The sequence below is a fragment of the Seriola lalandi genome, unplaced genomic scaffold (assembly GCF_002814215.2).
Source record: "Seriola lalandi dorsalis isolate HSWRI2012SDOR001 ecotype SW California unplaced genomic scaffold, Sedor1 jcf7180002054971, whole genome shotgun sequence".
In the NCBI taxonomy this organism is placed as follows: domain Eukaryota; kingdom Metazoa; phylum Chordata; class Actinopteri; order Carangiformes; family Carangidae; genus Seriola; species Seriola lalandi.
Genome location: NW_019525522.1, coordinates 1,334,694 through 1,360,689, shown reverse-complemented (window position 1 = coordinate 1,360,689; position 25,996 = coordinate 1,334,694). Strand labels below are relative to the sequence as shown.

Here is a 25,996-nt window from a genome sequence, read left to right as displayed (position 1 = left end):
CACGCACACACTCACACTCACATACACCCACAAAGAGCCACAGTCAGGCCGTGGCGGGCTGGAGCTCACACACACAGAGCAGGTAATCGGCTCACTAGTAGAGTTAGGGGGTTAGAGAAAGGACGGAGAGAGCTCTCACCAAGTGTATCCCCCTCTTTGACTGGATTAGAGCCCACCAGTATTCAGTCCAGGTGCTCTGAAGGACGGAGGGGTGAGGAATCCGCCTACAGGGTTCATTTTCCCTACCAAGTGTGGGGCCACATCCTGCTGTCTGCTGTCTGACACATCGCATCCATGGAACCTTTGGCAAATACTGGGAAATTATCAACAAATATCCATATCCATGCAAATGCATCCACACATACACATACATATGATTCACACTCATTACCCCTAATCAACGAGACGTATGCTCTTTGGGTTGCTTGGGTCTGCCGGGGTTAATTTGCAAAGCATTTATTACTTTATTATCATGTCATGTCTTAATTCACGTGATGCTCACTATGCCATATGCATAATATTATAATGCCATTATTGCTGACACTTCAAGTGCAAGATTATTTCTTCCTTAAATGAAGTGATAGTGTGTTTCCATTGTTGTGGATGACAGGGGAGGAGACATAAGAGTTAATTAACTATGATTAGGAAGAGCTACAGTCATTGAACAAGCCAGCGTTCTAGCTCAATACTCTGTTCAGTAATTGCGTCCTTTCCTTTCCTTTCCTTTCCTTTCCTTTCCTTTCCTTTCCTTTCCACTGACTGCTCTCATATTCTCCCCTCTGTCTGTCCATGCATGGGAGATTGTCCTTTTGAAGAGGAGAGCTGGAGAGCCCTCTGCTGGCTGACTGTGGTAATTCGACCACCTTGATGAGTCAAGTGAACATGATGCCAGCTATTTATCAAGGTTGTGAATAATGACTAATTAGTTTGGTGTGGCTAATGAGTGTCATTTACATGACCCCTGAACGTTGGCCGTTTCAACCCTGAAACCTCCTAACCTGTCGGTATTTTCCTTAAACTGCGTGTTGCTGCAATAGCGTGTCTTCATGTTTCTTGGCTTGTCCATGATCATTGACTGGTTTTTGGGCCAAAGCAATGTTATATGATATGTTAGCAAGTGTTTGCCAGATTTCTGTTAAATTTGTTATAGTCATGGCCCCAAATCGGGATTTTTGGTTGCCCTCCTGACCTCTCCACCCACAGGCCAATATTTGCACTGGTGGAAAAAATAAATTCAGAAGTCAGTCTCACATTTGTGCCCCTCCAAGGATTAACCCTTTTGACTTCAATAACCCCATGACTTTTCATCCACCACCCTCAGGATAAATGTTACTTTTTTTTTTTTACTGGTAAGGAGCTCAGAATAGTTCAGTCATGACTGTAACTGCAGTTGTTGCTAGCTCTCAAAGCTAAGCTAAGTAAAAGTGAGTGTTTTAGCTTTAACTAGTCCTAATGAAGTGAAGAAGCACAGACAGACACAGAAACATATACATTATGGTTTATTGGAGATATTTTCGAACATCGTGTATTGCTTTTAACAAGAGAAAAGTCTTTATGGACGAAAACCGTTTGACAAATGTACATCGGGTGACCTTCACCATGTTTGATAAAAAGCTGCTTCTGTACTCACTAGTCCTAGTGAACGACTATGAAAACTAATAACAAGCACACACCACTGAATATACTGTATCATACAATCACACACACACACACACACACACACACATTTACCAGTAACCATCATGTAAAAGAACAGCTGCAAAGTACCAAAGTTAGAGGGTGTCCTCTGACATCACAGGCAGTGTGGTAAACTCAGCTGTCCTATAGCATGGTGCTAGATTACAGTCTTACATATATTACATAAATCAGGACTAGGATCAGCACTGTGTGTGGATTAAACAGTTTATTTAAATAATTAGCATTGGTTTCAGTTTGATCTCAGCAAGTGTGTGTGTGTGTGTGTGTGGGGGGTGTGTGTGTGTGTGTGTGTGTGTGTGTGTGCATAAACGTGTGTGTTTGATCAGTGAGGTCTTTGAAGCAAACATTCAACACACACACACACCCCCAGCCCAACACCACTCCTTCTCCACACTACAGCAGATGAAAGCTGATATGTGTGATTGAGAGTCCACTTGCTTGTTTCCACATGCTGCCCATTCAGCCCAATGAAAAAGGAGGATGATCTAATATTGTTGCAGTTATGATACAATCACATGTCTGTGTTTCCCCTTTGGAACAGACAGAATGGTGTGGGGGATTGTTTGTGTGTGTGTGTGTGTGTGTGTGTGTGTGTGTGTGTGTGTGTGTGTGTACATGGATATGTGTCAGTAGAACATCTATTAGAGGCAGGGGTTTGGGGGTTTCTGAATTTAACATTTACATGTAGGGTGGGATGGAGAAACATAATAGTGTGAGGCTGAAAACAGAAAGCATAAGGATTTGAATGAGGGGGTGAAATATGATTGGGGTGAAGGAGGCAGGTGGCCGGCCCGCTGCACACCAACCAAACCCACAGACAGCTGTTCATTTCTCAAAGCCCCCTTGTTGCCCCCCTGCACGCATCAATTCTTTCTCTATCCCCCCTACACCCACATCCATCCCTCTCCTGCTCCACCCCCACACCCAAACCTGCCATTTCTGTTTCCAGTCCATCCAGCCATTCCTCCCTCCCTCCTCACTCTGCTCCAGCTAGCCTACTCTGATCCTGTGCCAAAACCAGGACAGGGGACACAGCTGGTTCACCCATGCATTTCTCACCTTCCGCTCATTTGCAGCATTGATAAAAGAAAGCAAATGGTAGAATGACAGTGTGATTCAGCGGAGTGGAAGAAATATTTATATTCAGAGTTTTGCTTAGAAAAAAAGATCTTATACTGCTCCTTAGCGCCAGTATCATATCCATATCATATCACATTAATCCTATAAACTCTACCACTGAACTATCGTGGTTTTAATATTCCTGTGTAACTGGTGATTTTTGTGGAAATCAATCACAGAAAGTGATAGAAAACTGCTACAGCAGCAGTGTCTCTGTCTGCATGCTACCTAACATCCAAAGGGTGGTGCTGTAATGTTGGTCGTATCTTTCCTGCCAGTATTTACATCCCACAAGTGTGCTGCTGAGTCCCAGTGCAGGACATGAAAAGGTCAGTCCACTCTTCTCCTTCGGGCCAGATGATGAGCTCACTTGCTGGCATGCAGCGCTCGGCCCACCATCATGAAGACCAACCCAGAGACGAGCTCCAGAGGCACGCCGGCTGCCGCCACCATGAATGACAGGCCGTAGAGCACTGAAACCTTGGCATCTGGACATGCCTCTCCTCTCTCCTGCAGGACGTAGCGCTTCACGTCCACCACCTCCATCCACAGCACATAGAGCAGGAGCAAGAACAGGAACAGGCAAGCTGTGGAGTGATAAAGAGAGTGTCAGGGAGACACAGAGGCTATCACTACTATGAGTAACAGCAGAGGAATGCAGCTCCTACTCATCTCTACTGTTACCACGGTAGCAGTGTTTACACCTGCTGTTGTTATAGTGACAGTGCTGCAGAGTGACATCTGCTGCCCTGTGTGCATGTATTTGTTATGTGACAGGCATGAACAGCTGACAGCAGCAATGACTGCAATATGTGTTTGTGTCTGTACATTCACCTATTCCCCCTGCAGTATATTTCACACCACTATATGAACTCCACATGTACACATGCAGTAGTTTAGATTTTACCGGCAGTGATGAGGAAGGCTCCTCCTAACTTGTAGAGTTTGTGGCTGATGAAGGGGACACCACAGACCAAGAGGAAACCTCCAGTCAGAGCTGAGACCAGCCCGAGGATTATCAGCAGGGTCCAGAAACCCCGAAACACTGCACAAGAAACACAACAAGGCCTCCATCAGAGCAGTGGACCTATATGTATATTGGTCCTCAGGACGAGGAGGTCATGTCCTCAATATTTTTTGGGTCATATAGCCAGATACCAATATTTCTACACTTAAAGTTGAATACTTAGTAGTATAGAATAGTATAGTAAGTATAGTATAGAATAGTTAATCAGATTCAGTAATTACCACTAGAACTGTATTACTGGAGACTGTGGGGATGGCTCTGACACAGCATTTAGATCCTCATGTTGGGATATGAAACATTAAGAAAATATTGAACTTAAATACATGTCAAAAATCCAAATAATTAAAAAAATGTTTCTGTTGGGAGTAATATTGTAGGACTTTGACCCATGGCTTTGACCCTGGTTTGTATGTATATGAAACGGAAATATGTCTATATTTTTTTATCTATTTCTCCGTCATAACCGCCTTGAAATTTTACTTTCACTGTTAGTTACAATATTGTGGAAATACTTGCATGTGTGTGTACATACAGCATGTGTTTGTGACTTTGTGAATTACCTGCTGTAGCATCATAACTTGGATGAGGCACTGGTCCAAGTGCAACAGGCAGAGGGAAGAGGTAACCATGGATACACACCTTGGACTCTGGCTGGTTTGCTATAGTTAAAAGAAATGGGGATAGTAAAAAAAATCACAAAAAAATAGTGAGTAAAGTAAAATAAAAAAATTGTAAGTAAAGTAAAAAAGTCTAAGGCTCAAAAAGAAAATTCAAAACCTAAGAAAAATAATGTGGTTCTGAAAATGACTGGATGTGGTTGGGTCCAGGGAAAAATAAGAAACACCACAAGAGTGAAAAACTTAGAGAAAAACCAAAAACGCCTCATAAACTGAAATAAAAGCCAACATAATTCTTCTTATTGTATATTTCTGTCAAATATCCAAATTATAGACATTTTTCTTTCCTACACTTGTTAGCATGTCAGGGAGACCACATAACTGAGCATGAGACATGCCACCACATTGGACAAGCCCCAACAAAAACTTTTTGCTACCTTAAAAGAAAGTTTTTTACATACTGAAGAGAGTGGCCAGGACTGCATGTGTTGTGGGCTCCACCTGAAACACACAGCGCCAGAAGAAACCCTCATGGTGGAGGGTGTGAGACGGAGGAGGAACGTCCAACTGGATCTAAAGAAGAGACAGAGATTGGGGATGAACACACTCAAATATCTAAAGATGGATGAACCTTAATGTCTGTCAGCTTTGTCAACGCCTGTCTGTGTTAGCTGCTCTGTGTGTGCCTGTGCTTCAGTGGTGCCACGACATCAAACGTGGTTCTGATTATGGCCTGCTGGTCTGTGAGGTTTTCAAGGGGAACTTATGAAACACGCATGAGTGATACTCTCCACTTGGTTGTCAAAAATATGATTGATGGCACCAAATAACACACAGCAACTTTAATCATCGTCTTTTATTGAAAATGAAAGACTGTTTTGCTGTGATGTTCATGAGAAACTCACAGGGGATTTACTTTTATAAATATATCCCTTACTTTGCATTTTGAGAACTTTCTCACAAATGTGGTATGGAAGAATAAACTGGGAAATTAAAAGGGCCGTACACATGATTTTACACATGAAGATCAGTTGACTACTCAATCAATGAAAACAGTTGTATCATGGCACTGAAGATGTCATCAGGGTTATTTTGGACTACTACTAAATGTTAGCATGCTAACATACCAAACCAGGATAGCGAACATGTTAAACATTGTACTTAGTTTACATCAGCTTGTTAGCATTGTCATGGTGAGAGTATTAGCATGCTAATGTTAACAGTTTTAGCATGTTAGCATGACTGTAGACTCTTAATCTGTCAACAGAAAGACTGTTTTGCAAACTGGGGACATGGGGTTTGACAGACCTGTGAGTTGACCGGGCAGGGAGGGTCTAATGAAGCAATAACTGCATTTTGGGAGCATAAGATCTGGCATTTCTGGGAGTCGACCCATTCTAAATGTCTGTCAAAAGTCAGACTAAAAGTCAGGATCTCTCAGTCTCTGTTGCATTGATTTTGTCCAGTGTTTTTCGGTCTCTTATATAGAAGTGCCACACTAAATTGCTTCACTACATCTTTAAATATCCTACAATGGCATAGCATGCACCCCACTGTCTACATAGCACCTGATCAGGTTCCACACTGGTCTTTTTGTGGTTATCACATGTGATGTTTCACTGTTAAAGATATTATACTGCTGTGACTATTATTATATGCATTTGCTTAACTGGAGAGCAGCAACCAGTTCTAACAGTGAAGTTTACATTCTGTGCATGAATTTGTTTATGGACGATTATGTGCACACATGTATCTGTCCTACCTCAGTCCCATTGGCATCTTTTTCCCCTGTCAGGGTTGTTTGCGTTGGCAGTGTATATGGTCCACAGTTGTCACTGGCCACCAGCCAGTAGTCTGTACCAAAGGCCAGGAAGAAACACAGGGTCGCTACCGCCCCAAAAATCCCCCCAGCCAAGGCTGCTGCTCCCACCCTCATGACTCTAGCCTAAAACCTCCTTCACTGTGCCCTTTCTCCTCAGCTTTCAGCCCTCAGGTCAGTGACTCCTCAGCCCCTCACCGGCGTCCACTGCAGCCCTCTGCTCAGCCCCAGTCCTAAAGAAAACAGTCTGGCTCTGCCAGCCACTCCCCGGCATGCTGGGAGCTACAGGGAAAGAAACTACAGCAACTGAGGAGGTCAAGCGGGGGGGTGCAGGAGTTATTTTAGGAAGGCTGTCCTTGTCAAATTACCAGTGGGTGTGCTGTGCATTTATAAAGAAAACAAGGAGAGGCAGTATTGGTTTGTGTGTGTGTTACAATGTGGACAGCGACTATCAGCATTTATGACTGCAAGGTATTTCTAAAGGAGGTGTAACGCTTGGAGAGCCACTTTGAAAATGAATTAGACCGGAGATGTAAATGACCCTCAAACCTCCACCAGAGCTGTTCAAAAGGTGAAACATGGAGCTGAGGAAAGCTTTATTGTGGCTGGCAAACACTCAAAATGATAAAAGCTGAAGGTGAATAATTGAACCCAGTTTAATAATTTCATTTGGAAAATGTCCGTAATTGGCTAAAACCGATCATCAACCCAGTCTTGCACCCGACAAATAGTAACTTATTACTTTATGGAGCCGTTTTAAAATGGCTGAACATACAGAATTCATTGCTTTACATGTCTTTTCCTCTCTTTTTCTTTCTCACAGTCTGTCTTCATTGCTACTTCTCGTTCTCCAACACAAAGCTGAGATGTTTCTTAGGGGTTCTTCCCACGGGTATTTGATGCTGGGGAGAGATCCGATCCTCTCTGGCAGCTGATGATTTTGGATCCACTTGCCCAGTCTGAGCTGAGGCTGTTGGGACTGATGAATCCTGGAGGATGGGCCTTGGGCTTATGGAGCACACTGGCGAGAGAGGAGAGGCTAAAGTGGACTCAAGAGCCACAAAGTCAGAAGAGTCAAACTGCGGTTGTCAGGGTCAAAGGCGGGAAGGAGGAGCGAGACAAGGGACAATCTGATGATATGTCTCTATACTCTGTGTTATATTATGTGTTTTTTGGTGAGTACTGAAAACTTGAGAGAGAGCAGATGCGCGGATAAAACAATCATTTCTTGAAACATAAATTGAGTAAAAACAGTCTTTCTGTTGAACTCTCTGTAATCTATTTTCATTGTGCAGCAGTATTTCAATCAAATCTGTGCATAAAAGTCCTTGGGATCTTAGTCCAGGGTAGATGTTGGACGGAGAACCTGCTTTTAATATGTGGTTAATATGTTTCGCACTTTACCTGTGTGAGACCTGCTGAGTCCTGCTCTCACTCTGTGTGATCCATCGAACTCTCTATCCTCCCGCTGTAACAATGGAAACACAGTGAAATGTGACAATAGCTACCTGAAACAATGTCCCCACGATGTCAGTTTGATATTATATTTTAGACTATGTGACTCTCCAGCGCTGTCACATCACTAAAGAGAAGTGTGGCGAAAGGACTGGCAATGAACTGACTATAGTTCGACTAACGTTACGTTTTTCTGAAATAGGATCTATAAAGCTATATGGTGATCAGCTTGCTAGTTAGCACAATATAGGCTATAGGGATTTTGAACTAATCCATTTTCTTTGCATGATATACTGACTGCATTTTTTGATATATTTGCGTTAGCTAACTAGCCAGCTTTTATCAATTGCTGTGTGTCTAGCTTTAACTCAGAGTCTCAGCAATGTCAATAATTTGCTGGATGCTAACACTAACTGTTGGTGAACAGGGCATAATATTATAAATAAGGTGAACTACCACACTTCATAATTGATGTGATATTTTCCATCACAACTCTCATTTCCCTAAGTAGATGTGCTAATGTTTCAGTATAATAGAATAGATCTGACAAGTTATGTTAATGTACTCAATGTGTCTGGCAGTGAGTTGAGACAACAATAATCCTAAACTAACATAAACAGATGATAGGAGTGGGATGAGTAATAATTTGATAATGCACATAAAACCTACAAAGTAACAGGTTCTAAAGAACAGACATTTTGTTGTTGGGAGCCGGTCTTGTTTGACGTTAGAGGACTCCAATTCTAAACGTTAGCTAGTGTCGCACAGTGTTGGCCCTGTAGGGAAGCAGAAGAGAGGCACTGAGGCGATAAGGCACTCTGGAGCGAGTATAAACGTCACATCCTTAGACACAATTTTCCTGGAAAAGTCTTTTAGATAGAAAATCCATAGGCTGTTATACGCAATCGATAAAGTCGGGAAAAAAATATTTTTTTGGTTATGTTACAATCTGTTCACAATCTGGTAACACAGTTCTTACATATAGTACCTTTAAAAAAAGTTGTCTTTTCTTTAGAAAAATATTAATCTACCATACTGTATTTATCCTAACATGACAAAATACACTTCATCATTTATATCTTCAAACACTGCCCGATAAACTTCATGTGGCAGTTTCTTTCTGCAGAGTGGATGAAGTATTTAGCATTTTGGAATTAAACTCCACACATGGAATTACTATGTTATCATTTTTTTCTTGTTTCAAGAAAAATGAGTCAAAATAAGGCTTAATGACATGTTAATTCAGGCAAACCTGCGTGTTTACATGCATACAGTACCTGTGACCAGTGTGTGATTGTATTATATGAGTATCTCTCTCCCAGACTCTGGTGTCTGTGAAGAGGTCTCCTTGTTTTCTCCGTGGTAGCGTACTGATGCAAAGTATGTCTGCTGTAAGCCGGCGTCTGCTGGAGTCAGACCACACACAAACCCAGAAAAGGACATATGAATAGCACATGCCTGTAGAAGTTCTCTGGTCTAATATCATAATGCTATGAAAATATTGTTTTCATGCCAAAAGTTCTGAATTTACCTTATTGTTGAAGTTATGAAGGTTTCTGGAGAGGATACGCCTGATGCTGTCCATCTCCTCGGGTAAGAGAGGACGGCTGTGAGAGCGAGGGTCCACTCTAAAGTAAAGTGTGAAGGTTCACAATGATGTAGCCAAAAGCTGTGTTGTGAAGACCAGTGGTGCAGTGTAGAGTATATGCAAGTGAACGGCGTATACCTACTTATTTCGGCAGTGGCATGACCCACCCTACTCAGCCTCTGATTGGCACCTTAATGATTGGTTAGGGTTGGGGTAAGAATATGAAGATAAGCCAATCAGGGTTAGAATTAGGGTTAGGGTTAGGCCTGCGCTTCGCCAACCTGGGAAAAAGAAATCACCTGCTGCCTACCTGCCCTGTTGGTTCACCTCTATAATAGTGCAAAAAAAAAGAAAAAGTCCTCTTTATTTTCATTAATGAAATTAATAGGGGAAATGAGAAAAATACTGAAACAAAAATTTGCTTTAAGAATTACAATGAAGCTACATCGGTGCTGTTAGCCAGAAGCTCAAGTAACAATAGCCCAGCACCCACAACTGCACCCTGTCCCACTAAGACAGCATCACCTAGTCTGTGGGCCAGTATTGATTGCAAAAATCTGCATCTCTTCTGTAGTAATGTTAAATTCATAATGATCCTAACTCCCTGATGTCAAGCAGCAGAACTCAAGTGACAACGAGCAAATACTGCTGGCCCATTATTGGGTGAATTAAATTGTAGTCGTACATGTCACTGTTTATAACACAGGGTGTTTATCCTTTACTGGATGGGCTGCTTTAAAAAAAATGGGGCATAAATTAATAGGATACCCATTTCACCAGGCACCACTACACCACTAGTGAAGACTCACATATTCAATCAGCTTCAGTGTTTTAACTGGGGTCTTAAGTAGGAGAAACCATCAGAATTGACAGGGAAAGTGTTTCTATTCTATTACTTTTGACTTTCAAACAAATGCATATATTGTTGTGAGGGAATCTCACAAATTATTTGCGTTGAACCAGGGTTCACCATCGAGGAGCAGTGTGTTTTTTTTTAAAGATTTGAAGCAACACAGATAACCATGATGGTCATGAAACATTTCTCACTGTTTTTAGGACTCCTTTCTGTGCAAGATGCTGATATAAAGTAACAAAAAATACTTTCTCACATTGGGGGTGCCTCCTCGTCTCCTCTCTGCTCCCTTCTCTCCAGCTCCTGGTAAACTCTGAGGATGCTGGAGCGAGCTTGGTGGTCCTCACGGATCAGGAAACGACGAAGGTACTTTCTGTTGAACTGCTCAAACCTCACTCACACACACAGGTACACACACACAACATGCATTAGTTTCCAGTTGAATGTGGAAAATGATCAAAAAACTTTTGCATGTGGTGTTTGCTGCCATCTACTGGTGATTTCTGGTCCTATTCTTATGAACATGCCCCGCCACACATGTCAGGGGAAATCCATGGAGAAGGTAAAATAAAGTGAAACTAACTTGTCTTTCCAGTAGTGCTGCCCCCAGTAACCAACCACATCCTCTATCCCAGCCAGCAGGTGATCAATGAGCTGAGAAGAGACATGATATCAACGTATCATTCATATATTTGTCTTGATTCTAAATACATTGTTCCATATGCTTTGTGCCATGATTTGTATTTTCAAATGCGATGTGAATCTGCGCACTATACCCACAACGCCATCCCTGCATGTGCAACTCCTACAAAGTAATTCACAAACATGCACAAAGTACATTGTGTACATTGTGTAGTAATGTGTTCCCAAAAGTAAGAAAATTGAAATACAGTGAAACTGATATAAAATTTTGAATAAAGCTACAACACATGCTCTTGTTGGTGAGTCACAACGGTAAACCTAGCTATATTGGGGCGATGTATTAATTAAATTCTGAGCTATAAATAAAATGGCCGTACACTGTAATATTGGTGTTCTAAATTACAGACGCTGCACTTCACTGTGATTGCTGTAATTTCTCACCCTGCTGTGGATCTCCTCACTGACAGTAGGCAGAGCTCTCTTCTTCCTCTTCACATCCAACAGCTCTACCAGAGGCTTAATGGTCATCCCCTGGAAACCAGACAAATATAACCACAAAAATACCCCATGAAACCAAACATGTCCAAGACAAATAATAAATACAGGAACTGGTTTTTCTTCCACATTCACATTTGACATTATTCTCCCACCTGTACAAAGACAGTGAAGAGAATGACCACAATGGTTGTTGTGATGAAGAGTCTTTTCTTTGGGAAGTCATCGATGAGGAAGACCAGGGAGAAACAGATCGCCCCTCTCAGGCCACCGTAGGCGATGATGAACTGATCTCTAAAGGTCACAGCATTCCTCCGGAGCTTGTTCACCACAGCGGTCAGCAACAGAACACCTCGAGAGGAGGGGGAAGATGTTGACAACATTTTGACAACTATTTATCAAGAGTTTCTGAAGGCAAATGAGAATTACCAGGTTCTCAGGGTTATGAAGTAGTAAAGTCCAGGTGAATGCAAGGTGCTCTAGAAATTAAACTGGTCAACTGTGGACAAAAGGAAGCCTCTGGCCTTACTTCAGTCACACTCGCACTGAGCCATTGATGTAATTAACCTCCTAGGACCTGGCGTCCACATATGTGGACCTCACATTTTGGGTTCTCTAGACCACAATACTAACTTTTTCTCAACAAGGGCCTGGTGACCACATATGAGGATATTATACTGCCACTCAGTAATCGAAATTTAAAACTAATGTCCTCATATGTGGACATCATTTTTCTCAGGTCCCAATCAGCCTAAATAGCAAAGAATAGAGTTCGGGTCTTAGGAGGTTAAAGTGCCTTTGTTAGTTTGGGGCAAATGAAATATGATAAATATTGTTATCTATACTAAATATAAATATACACACATACACAACAATCAGACTAGGTAGAAACAAAATTAATGGTCACAGTAACAATTATGATCATAACAGTCAAAGTAACAATAAAAAAATATCCACTATGACACCAGCAACGATGACAGGAGAGAATCATTTTACAAAAAAGATCTGAAATCTATTTCCTCATTAAGAAGATAAATTAAAGCATTGAATTAAAAAATGTAGTAAGTCTCTCTCTCTGTAGTAATTCACTGTATATCTGAGGCGTCTTTTCTGTGTCTGTTTGATTATTATAGGAAGTGATGACGTCCAATAGAGGCCGCCTTAGCCTGAGCTGTGGAGATTGTGGTCTTTTTATATGATCTGTCTAAAAATCTGAGTGCAGGTCACAGATCCTTCTCAACCACTGAAAAAGTATGTAATTTATCATCATCTCATTGGTTAGATGGTTTTAATCTAGGAAATGGAGCCTCTCTTTATAGTGTTCAATAGTTGATTTCTATGTTCTTATTAGTGTTATAAAGATAATTATAGAGATTCATCAAATCCTTACAACTAACCTTATAAAGAAGAAATCATAATATATTTCTATGTTGTCACTAAAGCGATTCATTTCAGGGTTAAAGACATATTCAGACTCACAAAGTCCAAGATAGATGAGAGCGTATTCTGGGGCGAAGCTAACCCCCATAATCGTCCCTTTACATTTCCTGAACAACTGGTCTTGAAACAGGGGAACATTATTATTCAACACCCACTTAGTAAGTTCCACAATGAAACCTGTAGGGGGTGTCTCTCCCCTCTCTGTCTGGCAGATATGACTGACTAAATATTAGTATATAATGCTTCTATAATACCCATGAAGTCCCAGGCAATATCATCTGTAGCATCCCGCACATATGACGATATCTTAGGAACATAGTCTTTTAAATGGTAGACTGTAAACTGTGATGGGTCCCATTTGCAGCCACAGTGGGCCTCTTTTAATTATTTATGAACTTTAGGTAACATATAGAAAGTGATGAGTCTTTTTCCAATTACAGTCTCTATATTCCAAAGAGCAGTGAGTTCCTTCATGGAAGAGGGTTAGTACACAGTTCTGTATAATACTGGGCGGATAATGATGTCTTTATTTCATTCATTATGCATACATATAATTCTCAGAAACACAGATGTGACTTTCATCCTCCTGTCATCGTTGCTGGTGTTATTGTGGATATTTTTTACTGTTACTTTTATCGTTATGATCATAATTGTTACTGTGAGTTTTAGCTTCTTTTCAACATAGTCTACATGTTGTATATTTACTGTGTGACATGCTGGTTTAACCTCCGCGGCCATTAATTGCCTATATGTGGAATCACGACACTCCACTCTGGTTTACTCCTCCCTGATGAAGTGTGGATTGAAACTGGTCGGCGTTTTCCTGTTTTGTGATGTTTTTTACTACGACATGCCGGCTTGATGCAAGTGTCCCTGAAGTAATCCCTGAAGCTTCCCTTTGTCAACTGTTCATCATTGGTACATTGGTAGACATGAAAAAAAATGAGCTTAAAGTGCAGGAATGATTTTTAAAGTTACCTGTGGCCCTCCACACGAGGCAGAGCAGCAGTGTGGAGCAGACAAAGGGCCAGCTCCACATATGGACGTCCTGTATGGTGGACACACCCAGGAAGATGAAGATCAAGGTTTCACTGACGCTGCTCCACATCTTCAGGAAGTACTGGATGCTGGTGTTGCTGCGCTCTGACACATTAGCCTCCACATACTGTTTCATGGTGACGGCACAGGTCACAATGCTACAGGAAGGTGAAGGAACAAAGACTGTTAAACAAGATCAAATTTTACCAAACAAAACATTTACAAAAGGAAGTGTTTTAGGTTGAGTTAATGCTAAGCAGCACTCACGCCATGATGCCAGAGAGGTGAAGCATCTCTGAGGTCAGGTAGGACAAGTAGGAGTAGAGGAACACAAAGAGCGGGGCGATGACCTGGGCTCTGGAGGTGAACCGCGAGGTGAGGGCCGCCAACAGGCCGAAGAAGAGGCCTACGCACAGGCCACCGAGGCCCACCACCACCACCCTGCACCCACCCAGCAACACATCCAGCCCTGACACTGATGGCAGACGGAGAAAGGACTCAAACAGCTTGTAGAGGACCTGATGGGAAAAGAAGTGTATTACATACACAATAAAATATTTGATTTCACACACACACACACACACACACACACACACACACACACACACACACACACACACACGCATAAACACCACCTCTCCCCTCACCACAGTAACAGCGTCGTTGAGCAGCGACTCTCCAAACACCAAGATATGCAGTTGTTCGTTAACATGCATCTCCTGGAAGACAGAGAGCACGGCCACAGGGTCGACAGCAGCGATCAGAGAGCCGAACAGCAGGCAGTGAAGCAGAGAGACGTCTCCCAGAGAGCTCTGGGCCAACACACACACACCGTACAGAGACAGGCCGATGCCCAGCACGTTCCATAAGGTTCCCAGGACTGCATACCTGGAAATATGTACAGAATCAACAGCTTTACAGTATACAGGCCTCATAACACCCAATGAAGTCACGTGTTCCCAATATAACTCTTAAATTTAAACTCTTTAAACTTTATGAACTCTTTAAATCTGCATTATTTCATTTTTTGTGTCACTTGTGGGCAGTGCAACAAGCTGTAAACAACACTGACATCATCACCTTATAGTTGATATGGAGAACAGGTTCTTACCAAACAGTTGTAGAAGTTTGGGAGAATAAAACCAAAACAATGAGCTGAAAGATGCCAAAACTGAGGGGAGTCTATGGGTCAGGCTGTACATAAACACGCAATACTTTTAGCTAAATGCTAATGTCAGCATGCTAACATTCTAACAATGACAAACAACAACAACGTTTACCATGATCGCAATTTTAGTTTAGTGTGCTAACATGCTAACATTAGCTAATAAGCACTAAGCACAAAATACAGCTGATGCTGATGGGAACATCATTTCTTTCTCCATCATATTTTTAGCTGCTTGTTTCAGGGCTTCAATTACACCACGTATGTTCAATGCAAAATTCAATATATATTTCCCTGTGACATAGACATATTTGGCACATTTTAGAACTTGATAATCCAAACTGGAGAATTTAACTTTCTATTTAAAACAGAACTCTGTCTAAAAGTTTTAAAATGTTTAGTGAAAGTGTCCTCCCAAACACAAAGTGTATTCAACAGTTTTTGTACTCAGACATATCGAACATTGACAGTGTACCGACCAGAGGATGGTACCGAGATTTTCAAAGAACAGCCTCCCTGGCAGGAAGTATCCTGCGTCCAAGACGATTGGCGGAAGCAGAAAGAGGAAGAAAGCATCAGCGCTGAGAGTCGGGGGAGCAGAGTGACGAACACCATATATCACACCTCCCACCAGGAGGCCCACCATGATGAGGAGACAGCTCTCTGGGACGACTGCAGGGACTCGACCAGACCAGTGGAAACCTGAGGGGTAGAGAGAGAGAGAGAGAAGAACAGCTGAAAGGACGTCACAACAGTTCGATTTAACAGAGTTGTGACTGTTTGAGCCGCAAGAATTTACACTCTCTCCACATCACACACATAAACAAATTCTTATAATGATGGAGTTGGCTGTTAACAAGATGCTCTTGTTGGTTTCCTTTACAATGCCTTTTTGTGAACAATTACAGAAAGGGAAAATGAAACTAAGAAGTTGACAAAAGCACTAAAGTTCCAGTTCTTTGTAAAATGTGGAACAGAGAAATTCTCCTTTATTGTTTATGTGATATAAACAAGCTGAATTTTATTCAAACCTTTTCCTTTTTTTGGCTTTATATTTGAAATGTAAGTAAGTAAGTGATCTGAAAGTAACAGAAATTTAAACATCACTATAAAAAAGTAACATTTATTAACATTCCCACCCCTGAATGAATGTCACATTCTGTAACTCCCACATTCTCTGTTCAGTTTTACACCTATTACAACATCTAACCACCTGTGATATCCAATCAAAAGTTAGCTTGTACGAAGTAAATCTGAGGTTTACCCAGTTTGGCCAGTGAGGCCAGCATGATCCACAGCACGATCTCAAAGGGAGCCTGCACATGGTGGTAGTCCACGCTGAAAACCCTCAGAGCCATGGGCAGATCCACGGACAGGCCACCATCGCTGCTGTTGAACCCCAGCGAGGGGGGCTGAATGTGGGGCTGAGGGAAGTCAGCTGGGGGTGTCAGGCCCAAACATCCCAGGCAGACAGAGAGCAGCAGAGAGAGAGTCCACAGAGCAGCCATCCTGCGGCCATGCTGGGACAACAGGAGAGAGAGGGAGAGAGACAGAGAGAGAGAATGGGAAAGGGGTTATGGACATGGGGGAGGGCAAACAGCACCACACATACACACACACACACACACACACACACACACGCACACACACACCAACACAAAACAACCTGACCACAACTCATGCAGCCACTAATGTGCACAGGAATCCCTGAGCTAGCAATGATATCTAACCAGCAGTACAGAGCTCAACACACACACACTCACACACACACACACGCGCGTACACACAAACACACACAAACACACACATGCACGCAAATTAGTTTACATAATTTGAAATGACTGGTGACATCTTTTGTTTTCTAATACTGAGACATGAAAAAGTATAATATAGTGTCGGCAATGCTTCATTTCTTGAATTTCTAATATCCAGATATGTGCAGATATAACTGGAATGGTAAACTCACCACATATCACACATTTCAGACAAACAAACAGGTTAGAATAGCACATCATGGAGTTCATGAGATTTTTTATCTGAAATGAACAAACATCCTCAAAAAGATTTTAATTTGCAGCCAAGACAATATCTTTCCCTTCCAGGGTCTTATTATTAATTTCAGAGCTTGTCATCTTCCTATGTTGTCATACATCATCTCAATATGCCCACAGTCTAGTCAGTTTCATGGCCAACATGAGGACTGCTATCAGAATAACGCTTTTGCTTCAATAATGGGGTTAGTGAATTTAGTTGTGCAGGTCATCTACACAACAAATATGCTCTTAATATTAAAAATATGTTACATGTGCAGCTTTTGTGACTAACAAAATTTCAAACAGATGGCATGTGAAAATATTTTTCTCCAGTTTTAAAATCTCTTGCAGCTTTTGGAGAGTTGTTTCACGTTCTTCTCTGCTCCAAATGAACAGACTGAAGCTCAGTTTTGTCTTTTTCTAATATCTGTTTAATGATGAATTATTGATGAAACAATAACCACAGATATTGAAAATGAACCAGTTTTTCAGAGCACCACACAGGGAATAGCTTGCCATTTGAAATTGAAATTAGTTAGGTAGTAATAAAAATAAAGCAATCACAGATTGCAGAATAATAAAAACCAGAGCTCAAAAAAGAGAAAGTGACGTTGTTAACACTTTCTGCTGACGCATGCTTTTAAACTTTGTTGTTGCTGTAACTAAACGTTTTCTTAAATAAACGTATTCGTGATTAATAAGCCACTGTTAAGAACAAGTTTTAGGATGCCAGACCTCTTCAGATATCGCCTGCTTTGTTTGTTTGCTCAGTGGAGAGTTTAACGCCTTATGGAAAAGAGCTGCAGAGCATAAGGACCATTCTATAAAATCTTTATTAAAGATGCCTTATGAGAAAGTGGTGTCTTCTCATGTGACTTAAGGGCTAAGTCAAGATTTTTTTTCATCTCTTACTCTGACTATTGGCTCCCAGTGATATTACACTGGTTTGTTTTTGATGAAACAGGAAAAGCACAGGCGTAATTAATAACAAGAATAATGACTGCTGTCGAAATGTCTGCAGTGAATTAAGTCTGTTGCTGTAAACACTGAGTAACTATGCAAATGTGCCCATGCAGGTATACAATACAATACTAGTACAATTCTTGTACATGGACAGTAATATCACTTGTTGATATATAATATAATATAACTGTGTTGATAGCAGATCTTCACTGCACTTTGAAATGTTTGGATCTGAAGTTGTTCAGCCTCTAGAATTTATAGTTTTGACTCAAGTTTCCCTTAAAGGTCTGAATGTGACATTGTCTACATTTCTGAAGCCCTCTGCAATACTAACATGAAGTTAGCTTGGCTGCCTCTCCTCAGTGAACCTTTATCACTGCAGACATTTTGACTTGTCACAGTAGGAAAAGCACAGGTGATTCAGATTTTGTTAGCAGTGGCTCCGTTTCTTTCAGCGTCCCAGTGAGCCAGCAGGCACAACACAAGGATCCTGGATCCCGCTCACTTAAATGGAATAAGCCGTTTTGGTTATACATCTCCCAAGGGTAAAATCTCCTTTTTGTTTTGCGTTTAATTTTCAGATTAGCAGTTAATAAATGCTCCAATCTCTTCACTGACATTGTATGTAACAAAGTCTGATTAGAAACCGTCACTTCAAATCTGTTAATTACAGAAAAGAAACTCTGGGAATCTTTATTTTCCATCTTTTAGCATAGATAAGTGAAGTGGCTTAGGTTTCCAAAAAGCCAAGTGATTTAGTGCATGTTATTGGATCCCCATTACCCTCACTGTGGGAGCTCTGAGAGGCCCAGACGTGAGGATCTGAGCCTCAAAGGTTACAAATCAACCTTAAGCAGGCAGAGGCATCATAAATCTTTAGGCTGTTCCTCCGTCAGCTCATGCTGGACCTCACTGAGATCTGTGGAGCAGGCAAAACCTTAATGATATTTCATAGTAAAGTCAAAATATATAATAGACAGTAGACAACTGTCTTCCTAATTTAAAAACAAAAATATCAAGATTAAGTTATCATCAGGTAACGTATCATCAGCTGCAGTTGGTCCATTGAAAACAGAATTGGCACTGGATTTGTATAATTTTTGTCATTACCTGAAACTGAAACAGCAGAAAAGGTTCAGAACTTTAATGACGGAGTTGTTAATCTGTTAATCTTCAAAAAAAAAACCTGTAACCTGTAATTTGAGAGTGATATCAGATTTCAGTTCCACATTTAGAAATGTGGCATTTACATGTGTCCTTCAGCTCATGATACATCATATATTTCCTGCTGTATTCTGGTACAGAAAGAAACAATGAGCATATTTTCTTTATTATTTCCCTTGTCAAAGCAGAAGACAAGATTTTTTCATTTTAGTTTATTTATACCGTAGGGATTATTTTGCAGGATACATGCCTACAAGGTTTCCCCAATGTGCAGAATGATCTTACAGTTTGCTTTATCATCTTACCTGCCTATCAGACACCCACTCATAATGTCAGTAAAAGAAATTCTCATGTATAACAGGTAAATTCAGTGTGTTGTAGTACAACAATCTATCAGCAGGTGGCACAAGAGAGCAGGTGAATCTGAGGCATCATTTCATCAAGCAAGTTAACAAATTCACTATGTAGACAGTTAAAAATAAAAGTATGAACTATTTTAGTGAATTGCGCTTTCTCTCTATTTCACAATCATAGCTATACATGTGTATGTGTAAACTTGGGAGTGAAGTACAGAGGCATGAAAAAGCTTAACTAACCATTACATTTAATACTTTTGCAGGATGTATTCATCACGTTTCATTACTGATGAGTATTGTCAGTCTCTGAAATCCTCAGTACAGGGGAGCTGAAGTTGGATGAGCAGGGAACTATGTTCTGGGTGCTCAGATAACTAATCTTCTTGTCGCTGTCTCCTCCTGATCTCTCCAGACTGGCCTCCAGTGAGTCTGGCCCCTGCGGCTGGCTGCCGGGCTGCGGCGGCGGCACCAGGCCGTGCAGGAGGCTGTTCCCCAGGTGGGAGTTGCATCGAGCCAAGTTGTCAGTCAGGTGCTGCATGTACACCTCTTCTAGCTGTTTCTCCAGCAGCCCATTCAATACAGAGTTTGACATGGGCTCCAACCCTGATCCGGGCAGATCCAGGCTGATGTTCACACTGGCCCCCATAACCAGATACCCCTGGTCTGGTATGGATGAAACAGGATCCCCTTGTGGCTCCTGCTGGGCTGCCCATCCTGGATGTTGGTGATTTTCAGAGAGAGCAGTGTACAAATCCTGCTGAGCGATAGTGGCTCTCAGCAGGTTGTGTGAGATGCGGCCTGAGTCGACCACCTGCAGGTCTGGATACTGTTCCAGGAGGCTACAGTCGTCAAGGCTGTAAACAGGGTCAGGGTCCAGGGTGAAGGCAGGTGAGCACCCAGGGATTGAGAGGCCTACAGGATCTTGAGGCAGCACTCTCAGTCCCTGAGCATGGGTGGAGTCTAACTCCTCCTGGTTTGAACCTGATTACAGAAAATAAACTGGTCATTTAGTTGTTTTCAGTTTAATTTAGTTTGATCTGTCATTTTTGCTAAATTGTATGAACTCATTAGTAAAATAATTTCTGATAGAGCAAGAACATTTCAGTAAAAGGGAAGCAAGGGAACTAGACCATGTGAAATTAGCTCCTGAAACGAGTATGGTAAATTAGACTTCTCGTTACCTCAGGTAATTTGTCATTTGTGTAATCTGTATGTTAAAACATTTGATGAAGCTGTTTACCTGCTTCAGTTGAATCCGTCCGTATGTCTGTAGAGTCTGACTCCGAGAGACTACACTTCAACGGGTCCGGACGATGAGTGTGCGTCTGTGTTTTGTGTCGTTTGGAAGCAGAGGCAAACTTTCTCTCCTCCCTGTAAAGCAGCACTCTGAGAAAACCTTCGGCCAGCATGGCGCAAGCGGACTGTCCTCTTCTTTGATGTCTCTCTTTCGCTTTTTCTGGGTGTAAGTCTTAGGCGCACCCAATGTGATAGCGTTTGCCACTGAAATGTTCTTTAGGCCTGTTTCACTTCTGCAAATGAGAGCTGGCCCCTCCACCCACCACTAGATAGTCTACTTCCTTTAATAAACTATAACTGAAATTCATTGTTACACACAAGCTGAGAAAAGTTAAACTAAGGGCCAGAAGTATTCAGATCCTTTACGCTTTCAGCAACAATACAACAATCTAAAAATACCCCATTAATAGTAAAAATCTTACACTGAAAATTTTACTTAAATTATAGCACATGGTAAAGTACAGTATTAGCAAAAAGAACTTGGAAGGAGCTATTTGTAAGTTTTGTTATGCTACGTAGCCCACATTAGCATTAACAGCTGTTTACTTAACAGTCTAGAAGAAACGTTGTGAGTTCAGTATAAAACTTCATTCCTTTACTTGCCTAGAGCTGTATAACGGTGGAAAAGTAAGGCAAATGTTAACTCTTGTCTCTATTACGTCTTTACGTCTCTCCCTCACGCTAACTAACCAACCCCTGGCCTGTCATGTCACTTTCCGATAGCAACTCACTGTAGCCTCCAATCTGTCCTGAAGACGTAGCGCTTCTCACAGGATGTATTATAACCTCTTGTCTTGTAAACACAACTATGCCCGAGGCTCTTGTCAAGCAATGGTTTTGCTAATGCTACATAGCCCACATTAGTATTAACAGCTGTTTACTTACCAGTCTAGAAGAAATGTTGCCAGTTCAGCATCAACCTTCATTCCTTTACTCACTCACTCAGAGCTGTCTCCAGAGGTGAAAAGTACTCTATTCTATTTCTATCACTTCTTCCCGGTCGAATCGACAGAGTCCAGTCTGCCCTGAAGAAGAAGCAGCTGCTCTGAGGGTGTGTTATAACATCTCGTTTCATCAATGCAACCATGGCTGAAGATCTAGGTAAGACTGGTATGTAAATAGCCATAAATGCTAGCGAGGAGAGCAAAACTTAAAAATAGCTCCTTTCAAGTATATTAGCAAAAACGGTGATTCAGCCCCCTGCGACTGATGTATTCTGATATAACATTGCTAACTGTTTGTACTGTGAAATCACTATGTAAGTAGCATTTTACTGTTCCAAGCTACTTAAGATGGAGCTCATTTTACTACTGTACAGTTATGCAGTTTAATGGTTATGAGGACTCCATATTCAAGTTTCTGTAATCTTTGTTTTTTTGAGGATATTGAAGAGTTTAATCTATGTGGGTTTCAAACAGTTTAAAACCATGTGAGAAGTGAATAGAGGAAACATCTCTCTTATGTGAAACTAATAACTGAATGAAACCTGACGAGGGCCCCCAACCAGACATTGTTCTTTGTAGAAAGTCACAAGTGAAAAACACTGATAACATCTGGTTAATCAAAGTCTTGGGTGCATCTACCAAACCTCTGTGGGATAGGTGCTGGATACACAAAAATCAATGCAACTGTAAAACATGTAATACATTGTAGTAGCAACATTATGACCAACTGCTGGTCTTCCTCTTGCAGGACTACTGTATATAGGAGTCATCATTCTCACTAACTTTTTAATTACTCAAAGTAGTTTTGGCATTATCCACTGTAAAGAAAACAGTCACATTCTGTAAAGAGTAAGAGTTTTTAATGAGGAGGCAAGATTTATTTCATGAGTATTACCAACAAGAAAAGAATATCAAGAGTCAGGATTGCAGTTTTATTTCTATTTTATTTTAGGGAAGGTATCAACTTATGTAAGACAGGGATTTACAAAACAATGTGAAACAGGATACCACCAGCGAAATGAAACAGCTACCAACTCTCCTTAACAACGAAAACAGCAAAAAAAAAAAAAAAAGTCCATTTCACATCCCTCTGTGTTTGCATACTTGTACATTTTGGCATGTATCATCATTTTCAAACATATAGCATTTCGTAGAAAAAGGTTTGCTATTAAAACAGCATTAAGACGATATAAAGTAAAACAAAACATAGAGAATGGGATTGTATTAGACAACTCCTACAGAAAGTGCTGCAAGGTTTTGGCGACAACATGACTGGCAGGAGCACAACATTTGATTCGATGTTTCCATAATTCAACAGATAAGTCATATACTGATTAAACCTGTCGAGTTACATAAATAATAATAATGTTTTATGATCTAATGTTAACATGGATGACATTCTGTTGGCCAAACAATGAATCTGTGACACAATTTTTCAAGGTGTGCACGTTTTTTTGTATCTCATGATGTGTTGATCGACAGGAAGCTACACATTCATGCGTATGGTTGATTGACATGTCATTAGGCCAATAGGCTTAGCAGGCTGAGGTTAATGGAGGAGGCAGAGCTGTTTTTAGATACCCCAAAATTCTCTGCTTTAGTACCTCCTTTCACTACAGCTGAAAAGGCACAGCTGAACACAGAGTAATAAAAAAAAACATACTGAAAAATCAAAACCGTCCACATATTTATAAGCTAAGTGAAATGTTGCTTCTTTTTATTCCTGGATCTTTTCCAGGGCAGTCTGGGTCCAGGGTCTGGGTCTAGGTCTAAGCCTGAGGTCTCAGGTAGAAATGGTGCAAAGCTGCTACTGCTGTGCTTTCTTCGCTAGAGCCTCGGCCTCCTGGAGAGAGACAGAGGGGGAGAACAAGAGGGAGAGAGCGTGTTAAATTAAAATGGAGGATACTGGTTTATATATCCCCTGCCACAGCTCAGAGGAAAACCCCTCTGTTTCTATGGTAACTGGCACACCTCCCTGTAGTTCCTGTGGTGACCGAGAGGAGGCGCCAGTGTGCAGTAGGAAGAGAAAGAGGAGAAGAGGCCTGCTTGGGTGTTAGATTATCATGAACAGATGTATTACGTAATATGTGTGTTTTCTGTATGGAAATCACACGGCGAGGATAAATATATATTTGGGCACATAAGCCGGTTTTACAGGAAACATGGTGAGACTGTAGGAATGCAGTTCAAAGAGAGGACAGCTATCAGTGAGCGTTTGTGTTCATAAGCTATACCTTAGAGCCTGGGGGAGCAGTCAGACCCAGAAATGCATACACAGCATTGTCCTCTCTGGCATCGAAGAAGGCCTCATAGTTCTGAGAAAGAAGGGGAAGACACGGAAAGAGAAGTTTAGATGCAGATCAATTCAGCGGATCAGCTCGCCTAAATCTGAACTGCCACCAAAGGAATGATAATGTGAGGCAAACTTTGGAGCAGCGCCTGAGGGCAACAATCTGAATCCATGAGAAACAGTCGAGGTTCTGTTATTTGTCGAAGAACAGGCCTCTGTAGTCAATCTGATGGGAGGGTATTGTCTTTGAGAAAGCAACCCTGTGTAAACAAACTAGCACATTCACCCATTTACTGTTTAGCTGTCTACAGTCTCTCTCATTCTTGATCCCCCACTCCCTCTCATTCCTTTGTTTCCCTCCTTTTTCTCCCACACTCACATACCAGTACACACACAAACACATTTTTCAAAAGGAGTCCTACAGCTGCAAGTATCCTGGGAAATGATGCTCTCTTTGCCTGTGTCATTCAATATGGCCCATTCTGCATGTGCAACTTCACATCCAGCCATCCATTAGCTGCACAGCATGATGCCCCAGTGCACTCAGGCTGAGGGCTCAGTGTCTGTCGGATGGGAGTAACACAGGACACCAGGCTAGGGTACAAGGTAGAGTATATCTGAGCAGGGCCATTGCTAGGATGTTAGAAATACTGGGGTCAGATGTCAAAAAACCTTTCTTTGTAATCCCATAACCCCAAGTCAGTTCTGAAAACATAGTCTGGGAATTTTCAGTTCTGATAAATGAGAAGATCAATACCAGCCTAATTTTTGTCCATTTCAACTAAGCCAGTTGACTGTTAGCTTTACTTAGCACAAAGACTGGAGGCAGTTCTAGATTTATCTACATTTTATATTGTGTTTATTTAATCTGGACATAAACCAAAGTGAAATAAACAACAAGTTGCTTGTTTTAACGAGGCCTGTTTGCCGTTTTGGCACAATGGGTTTGTACATGTTCAACAAACGAGACACAGTGTAATTTGTTACCTTCTGACAAACCCACTCTAGCCATTTCTCTCCGTTTCAGGTCCCTAAACTAGTAACTACTACTACTAAACTGCTAAACTAAGCTAACCAGCTTCATGTTTAACAGATAAAAGATTGGTATCGGTCTTTGATCAGTGTTAAACTATTTCTTCAATTGGCTGTTTTGAAAACTTCCCTATGCTGCCAGGGAAAAAAAATCTGGTAGAAAGCCCTTTCATTTTAATTTAATTTTAATATTATTGTAAATGCAAAGTAACCATAGTTCATTTCATGGCCATTTGGGGGACGTGGAACAAGCTAAAATTAACATATTTTCACGTTATCTTTAACATGTCAGCCAGCAGTTTCCTTTTTTACAAAATCCAGCAGATATGGAGGAACGTTAGCATCCTGTTTCTGTCCACCCGTCAGTTTCGGGGCCAAAATTCACATCTCCACCAACTTCTGAGGGATATATCTGGTTACCAGAGCTTTTTCAAAGAAACAGCTGCCTGTTGCATCTAGAAAGTTGGTGCGACTGATGAAAGTGGTGAGAGGGAACCAGAACAGTAAAGTTGTGGGCTGCACAACAAAACAATGAGCTAAAAGACACTAAAATGCTTTGAACTGCAGACTTCTTCACTATGAGCGACACCTTTCACATTAATGATTTGATTTATTGTTAATATAAAAATATTATTTATTACAGCTTTAAACATAAGAGCAGAATCAGCATTCAAAGCCCTCCATGATTCTTTTGTGTGTACTGAGGACATGAGCTTCCTCAGTGTGTGTGACCTATCAGAGTAACACTGTAATTGCATTGCTCCTGTCTGCATGTGTCTCACCCCGCAATATTTGATTTCATTAAATATCTGTGGGGGCAGAGGGTTCCCTGTGGCCGGCCTGGACTCCTCCGGAATATTCTCTCTCATCCATTTCCTGTTGGCCTCATTGGCTGCGATGTCACACTCCTCGAACTCGATCTTATTGGCTGCCAGGAAGCCCATCACATCCTGCTGCTGCTT

At 41.4% G+C, this 25,996-nt stretch overlaps 4 protein-coding genes and 1 long non-coding RNA gene across 5 annotated transcripts in view; 1 reads left to right on the top strand and 4 right to left on the bottom strand.

Moving 5' to 3' along the window:
• Positions 1–1,486: 1,486 nt before the first annotated feature.
• On the bottom strand, positions 1,487–6,559 carry LOC111646500 (transmembrane protein 182-like). The gene is made up of 5 exons (XM_023396011.2): positions 6,224–6,559; positions 4,923–5,034; positions 4,405–4,503; positions 3,725–3,862; positions 1,487–3,404 (listed from the first exon to the last, which is right to left on the bottom strand). Exons 1-5 carry the CDS (start codon positions 6,395–6,397, stop codon positions 3,184–3,186), a joined length of 744 nt encoding a protein of 247 aa, XP_023251779.1. The 5' UTR covers positions 6,398–6,559; the 3' UTR covers positions 1,487–3,183.
• A 252-nt stretch (positions 6,560–6,811) lies between these two features.
• Positions 6,812–16,464, bottom strand: LOC111646494 (sodium/hydrogen exchanger 2-like). Its single transcript, XM_023396005.2, has 13 exons — positions 16,221–16,464; positions 15,436–15,658; positions 14,439–14,679; positions 14,059–14,309; positions 13,732–13,949; positions 11,469–11,665; positions 11,260–11,349; positions 10,760–10,830; positions 10,433–10,567; positions 9,267–9,363; positions 9,013–9,141; positions 7,685–7,748; positions 6,812–7,301 (listed from the first exon to the last, which is right to left on the bottom strand). Exons 1-13 carry the CDS (start codon positions 16,462–16,464, stop codon positions 7,117–7,119), a joined length of 2,145 nt encoding a protein of 714 aa, XP_023251773.1. The 3' UTR covers positions 6,812–7,116.
• LOC147817363 (uncharacterized) lies at positions 7,294–11,107 on the top strand. Its single transcript, XR_015436457.1, has 3 exons — positions 7,294–7,455; positions 10,477–10,542; positions 10,772–11,107. It is a non-coding gene; the product is annotated as an uncharacterized LOC147817363 (long non-coding RNA).
• A 2,810-nt stretch (positions 16,465–19,274) lies between the features above and the next one.
• On the bottom strand, positions 19,275–21,037 carry LOC111646509 (uncharacterized). Its single transcript, XM_023396021.2, has 2 exons — positions 20,713–21,037; positions 19,275–20,453 (listed from the first exon to the last, which is right to left on the bottom strand). Exons 1-2 carry the CDS (start codon positions 20,879–20,881, stop codon positions 19,756–19,758), a joined length of 867 nt encoding a protein of 288 aa, XP_023251789.1. The 5' UTR covers positions 20,882–21,037; the 3' UTR covers positions 19,275–19,755.
• Positions 21,038–22,636: 1,599 nt separating this feature from the next.
• The window catches only part of sh3bgrl (SH3 domain binding glutamate-rich protein like), a 10,893-nt gene continuing 7,533 nt past the window's right edge, over positions 22,637–25,996 (bottom strand). The window contains exons 2-4 of the mRNA XM_023396006.2: positions 25,817–25,996; positions 23,947–24,027; positions 22,637–23,555 (exon numbers count right to left, since the gene is read on the bottom strand). Coding sequence (XP_023251774.1) covers positions 23,520–23,555; positions 23,947–24,027; positions 25,817–25,996 — 297 coding nt within the window. The 3' untranslated portion in view covers positions 22,637–23,519. The remainder of the gene's footprint in view (positions 23,556–23,946; positions 24,028–25,816) is intronic.